This window comes from Rosa chinensis, chromosome 4 (genome assembly GCF_002994745.2).
Source record: "Rosa chinensis cultivar Old Blush chromosome 4, RchiOBHm-V2, whole genome shotgun sequence".
NCBI classification, from domain to species: domain Eukaryota; kingdom Viridiplantae; phylum Streptophyta; class Magnoliopsida; order Rosales; family Rosaceae; genus Rosa; species Rosa chinensis.
Genome location: NC_037091.1, coordinates 34613055 through 34618708, shown reverse-complemented (window position 1 = coordinate 34618708; position 5654 = coordinate 34613055). Strand labels below are relative to the sequence as shown.

Genomic DNA, 5654 nt, shown 5'->3' with positions numbered 1-5654 from the left:
AATTTGCCCATATTTAAAAAGGGTAAATGGGTGGATGCTTAAAACTAAAGTACAGATATTCATCTCGTAGTGTAGTTTCATGACCGGAATATCATTAATATTCCAAATGATCGGTTATTGATTTTTTGTTGTTAAGAGGTTTGCACGGGTTAGTGGGTTACAAACTAAAGTAACTGACAGTATGCTTAGGTTATTGTTAAAAGATCGATACACATTTGTAAGTGCAATCGTCATGAAATAATACTCTGAAATTTCTTTGTAAATAAAACCCGGTCCGGCCTGAAAAAAAAAGGAGGGCTACCTGACCTGGTCCTAAAAAAACCACAAGACCGCTTTATATAAACGGACTTGAATCTTGCGATTTACAATAAAGCCCGATCAGGCCCTATCCATTATTATTTAAAAATATAGTAAGATCAAGCCCGGCCCGAATAAAGCCCGCTAGTCCGGCCCAGCCCAGCCCATAGACGAGGTCTACGTCTAATGGTAAACTTGGGAGTTAGAAAGTTGTGCTTCCAAACTGGAGCATGAGTCTATGAACGACACTTGGAACCGACGATGGCCGCAGTCCCTCACTCCGTCTTCTCATCTTTCCTCACTCACTCTGCTACCATCTGCTTGCTTCGATCAGAGGCATGGCGAGCATCAGGAGGATGAAGCTGGGGTCACAAGGCCTGGAGGTCTCGGCTCAAGGGCTGGGTTGCGTGGGCATGTCCGTCTTCTCTGGCCCCCCGAAGCCTGAAGCCGACATGATCAAGCTCATCCACCACGCCATCGACGCCGGCGTCGCCTTCCTTGATACCGCTGACGTTTACGGTCCCTTCACCAACGAACTTCTTCTTGGCAAGGTAAACCATATCAAGCACTGTTGTTCTTTGCATGTAGCCATTGTGGGCTAGCTTATATGGATTGTTGACTTGAATAAATCGTTCAGGCTTTGAGTGGAGGGGTGAGAGACGAGGTTGAATTGGCCACCAAATTTGGTATCAGCTTTGAGGACAACAAGAGAGAGATTATTCGAGGCGACCCGGCATATGTCAGGTCTGCTTGTGAAGGAAGCTTGAAACGACTTGGTGTAGATTCTATTGATCTCTATTATCAGCATCGGATTGACACCCGTGTCCCCATCGAAGTCACGGTTTGTTTTCTTCTTCAATTTGATCTCTCAATGTCGTTTGTGGAAGTGAGGGCTTGACCACAAGTCAAGCTTTGCTTGAACTCAGTTTTGCTAGTGTCTCAAATCTTAACGAATTTAACTGATCAAATTTTAACAGGCTGTCAGTGCCTTTACAAATCTTGTTAGAGTTGTCAATGTGAGAAACTAGTCCTCTCAAACATTTGCACATTGGTTTTGTGCAAGGATTAGTGATCGTCTCCGGTGTCGGGAATTGACAATCATTTATCCTGCATTTTCTCTCTCTCTTTTTTCTGTTTTTGCTTTTCATGGTGGATAAATGATCAACTAATTGTTTCGTGTTGATACCATAGTAGTCGATCACAAAACTAAACGAAATTAATGATTTTAAAGAAAATCGTTGAAACAAAAGTAAACACATCTATTAGTTTCTTGCTGGTGGTATAGCTTGTAATCATATGAAGAGAGGATCTTTCTATGAACACTGTGAAGACAACATTGTACAATGTTCAGTGACTATCTACTGTGAATACTTGGTAGCATTAACAATGACATATCATTCAATATTTGTGTGTGTGTGTTTGACAATCACCCTAAGTAACTTTTTTGGCCTCACCACTGTTCTCTCATCTTGTTTGGGTTGTAAAACTAGAATTTGAAATCATATTATCAGCCAGTTTTGATAATGGACCGCATTTAGGATCACCAAGAATTGCATCTCTGTGTGAATCTTCTTACTGAATAACAAACAAGCAATTTCATTTTCAGTTGACCCACATTTACTACAAGCTCCTCCACCCCTTTCCCCGTGAAAAAAGGTGTTACATACTGCTTGCTTTGTGTAGTATAAGGACGGAAGGAAAGAAAGGGAAAATGGGGTCCCAGCTAGGTCGGGGGATAGGTGTTTGTGCTATCTTGGGGTAATATGTCTATGTGCTTGTGCTACCTTCTTCCTGATTTATATAAGATTTATGTACCTTGAATGAGGAGACAAATTGGTGTGGCGGAGTATCATGATTAGTTTGCATCTGTTATGAGATTACAACTACAGCCCATATATTTTTCAATTTTGGAATAGGTGATAGTTTGTGAACTTCCATTTATTTGTGTTTTCGTTATCATGGGCATATGTCTGTGCTTGTGTTATCTTCCTCATGTCTATTTACTTGTGCTATCATTCTCATATGTATATGGAGACATTTACATTATGATATATGAGTGATCGATATGCAAGAGAAATGCGGTGATTATTTTTATTGCATCCTTTGGTTGGGATTATCACTAAAGTCCCTAAATTCTTAATCTTGAATCAAGTGTGCTCTGACATGTAAACTACTAATTGTTAAACACAATGGACCACTGGGTTTTATCATGCTTTTCACTGCATATCATATCCAAATTTGTTAGTTCACATAATCTGCTCTATTTTCTTGTTGCTATCTATCTTTTCTTTTCCTACTAGACTATTAATATTTTGTTGCTCAGACGTATAATTCATTCATCTTAAGCATTCTCTTCATTTCTTAAATTCCTTTTTAATGTCTTTTATAAGGTGGGGGAGCTCAAGAAGCTTGTTGAAGAGGGTAAGATAAAGTACATTGGTCTGTCTGAGGCGTCAGCTTCAACAATAAGAAGAGCCCATGCTGTTCATCCAATAACTGCTGCGCAGCTGGAGTGGTCCTTGTGGTCAAGAGATGTGGAGGAAGAAATAGTTCCTACTTGTCGGTAAGGGTTGACCAAACTAATTAGTTTGTTTATAAAGGTGGTTAGCAATTAGTTGTAATGCTACTGTCCCAAATTTCTCAGGGAACTTGGCATTGGTATTGTTGCATACAGTCCTCTAGCAAGAGGATTTTTTTCACTGGGGGCCAAGTTCATTGAAAGTCTTCCAAACAATGATTCCCGAAAGGTCTGTTGATATGTTACAAAATTTGATTCTGAAGTGCATGTGCATTAGATGATTAATATATGTAGCATCATGCTATTGTTGTGAACATTTGATATTAGACTCCCTCACTTCATGAGAATCTATAGAAACAAATTGACGAACCTGGAGCTTATCAGCTCTCCTGACAATGGAATGTCATGGTTACTGAATAAGAGGACTGCCATTCTAAGCTCATAAGAACGTTCATCAGTGGCCATCCTTACTACAAATCTACAATTCATATATCTATGGGATTGATGAGGAAGGTGCCCAGGCAGTGGCGAAGCCATGTTGGGGCCTGAGGTGCCCTACTTGGCTCCTCCAAGGCTTCATATGTTCATATGGTTCCATTTGATTGGTTTATAAACTACGTGTGATTTTACTAAAAATTCTGAAACAATATGCCATCTCCCTTAGATTATCATGCGAGCTCAGCCACTGCTGCCAGGATTTTGTCTTGTAGTGTACAGAATTATGTTGAATATTTGTGCAAGTCACAGAAGGGGAGGCGTTGATCATGTATTTGTGCACTCTGAAGTTGCTGAATTTCTCGGGAAAAATTTGTTTCAGGAGGTGGGGTAGCCTTGCCAGGGAGGACTGATTTGAAGTGCAAAGCCTTTTGCTTTTTTTGGTAAACCCTAACATCATTTGGGGGCTGCATGGTGCTAGCTGTGATTTGTGTGGCTTGGATGGAAAGAAATAAAAGGTTTAAAACCTACGGTCGTGCGAGTTGGAAGAACTTAGGGAGAGAATCAGGTTCTGGGCAGATTAAGGGGCCTCTATATCTGGGGAGTTTAAAGATTATACAATTTCCTCAATTGTTTTAGATCTGAAAGCAGCTGTAGTCTAGGGTTCTTTGTGTAGGCTTGTATGGTGGCAGTTGAGTCTCTTGGTCATTTGCTCTGGTTGTCATCTTTAGTATTTATTTTTTTTATTTTTTTTTGTCATGGACTCCTTATTCACTTCTTTGTATTAAAACGAAGTTATGTTCAATATGCTTATAGTGCCTTCGGATAACACTTGATTTGACAAAACTGTTTGTCTTGGTTCTCAAATATGTACTGCATTGGTTGCAGAAGTTGCCCAGGTTTCAAGCTGAAAACCTAGAGCATAATGAAACAATATTCCAGCGGGTTAGTGAACTTGCAGCAAGGAAGGGATGTACCCCATCTCAACTTGCCCTGGCTTGGATTCATCACCAAGGAAATGATGTGTGCCCTATACCCGGAACTACCAAGATTGAGAATTTTGACCAGAACATTAAGGCTCTATCTGTAAAACTGACACCAGAAGAAATGGCTGAGCTTGAATCTTTTGCTTCGGCAGATGCTGTTAAGGGCGACAGATATCAGACTGGCATCAGTACTTGGATGAACTCTGAAACTCCACCACTGTCTTCATGGAAAGCCACATAAGTATGTGCCTAGCCTCTCAAGTTATGTCATTGTAATGCCTGTTTGTACCTTGAAAACTTAGTGAATTTCTTTACTCTGAGAATATGTAGTTATTGTGGGTTCAGTAGTTTTTGGGAGTGATATACTTTGGGACGTTAAACAAATTATCAGTAGCTTCAGCGGTTCAGCCTTCAGGTGTTTTGACTTGCAATTGATAATTTCACAATGAAGTGTGAAATTACTTTCCAAGAAACCTCAAGTTGGTTTTGTTCACTAATCTTTCAGGGGGGTTGATACAAATTACGAAATCAAAATATACAAGTATCATTTTTAAGCCTTATTTTTTTATATTTTTTTTATCGATTCAAATCGGTTCTAAATTCTAATCGAGTTTGTTGTTACTACGTACTAGATAAAATGGCTACAATCTACCTGAGTTTATTTCAATGTACTGTGGAGGCACTGAGGCACTTCGACTAAGGATATGTGGCAGTGTTCTTTTTCTGTTGGAAGTTTTAAAGAGTCGGACATACTGGTGTGGGCTTGTGGGTTTTCTAGACTTGAAACTCGAACACAACGATATGGTTACTTACATACTTGGCTTTGATTGCATATTGTGGCAAGCTAGAAATGATATCGTTTATGAGAAATGACCTAGTCTTCAACTTTATTTCTTTTGCTGATTCGACTATTATGTTTAACGGATCTCAACTTTTAATACACAATAAAAAAAACTAGCTATTGAGAAGGAAACAATGGCCAACTTCTGAGAACTGAGGTTAGAACAGGACACATGGCACCTTCATCAAATTACTATTTGATCAGTCCCCTTACTTGGCTTACCTTGTGCTTCAAAGTTCAAACTGCTCCCAGAGACCAAAGTCCCTAACACAAACCAGACATGACAGGAGTAAGGCGGATCAAGCTTGGGTCACAAGGCCTTGAGGTCTCAGCTCAATGACTAGGTTGGATAGCATGTCAACCTTCTATGGCCACCCAAAGCCTGAACTAAACATGATCAATCTCATCCACCACGCCATTGATGCTGGTGTCACCTTGCTCTGACACCCTACACCAACGAAACTCTTCTCGGAAAGGTAAAATCACTCACATTCAGACATTCTTGTATTTAGTTTTCTGGGTTTGTTCCGATTATTCAATTCGATGAAGTAGTAGGCTTCTCCATGCTGTGTAGAAT

At 39.9% G+C, this 5654-nt stretch overlaps 1 protein-coding gene across 3 annotated transcripts; it reads left to right on the top strand.

Annotated features, from left to right (window-relative positions):
- Positions 1–522: 522 nt before the first annotated feature.
- Positions 523–5101, top strand: LOC112200309 (probable aldo-keto reductase 2). Of its 3 annotated transcripts, XM_024341332.2 has the most exons (6): positions 523–848; positions 935–1138; positions 2688–2860; positions 2942–3044; positions 4139–4477; positions 4869–5101. In XM_024341332.2, the coding sequence occupies exons 1-5, from the start codon at positions 636–638 to the stop codon at positions 4475–4477; spliced, it is 1032 nt and encodes a 343-aa protein (XP_024197100.1). In that variant the 5' UTR covers positions 523–635; the 3' UTR covers positions 4869–5101. The 3 variants fall into 3 exon arrangements, with proteins under 3 accessions (XP_024197100.1, XP_040375233.1, XP_024197102.1); XM_040519299.1 differs by lacking the exon at positions 4869–5101 and having other exon boundaries at positions 4139–4783; XM_024341334.2 differs by lacking the exons at positions 4139–4477; positions 4869–5101 and adding an exon at positions 3633–4114.
- The last annotated feature ends 553 nt before the right edge of the window (positions 5102–5654 follow it).

Bases quoted from the DNA above. Each gene is read 5' to 3' on its own strand.
- LOC112200309 (XM_024341332.2), top strand. From the start codon at position 636: ATGGCGAGCATCAGGAGGATGAAGCTGGGGTCACAAGGCCTGGAGGTC. The intron at 849-934 runs GTAAACCATATC...TAAATCGTTCAG, and splicing joins ACGAACTTCTTCTTGGCAAG to GCTTTGAGTGGAGGGGTGAG. The intron at 1,139-2,687 runs GTTTGTTTTCTT...GTCTTTTATAAG, and splicing joins GTGTCCCCATCGAAGTCACG to GTGGGGGAGCTCAAGAAGCT.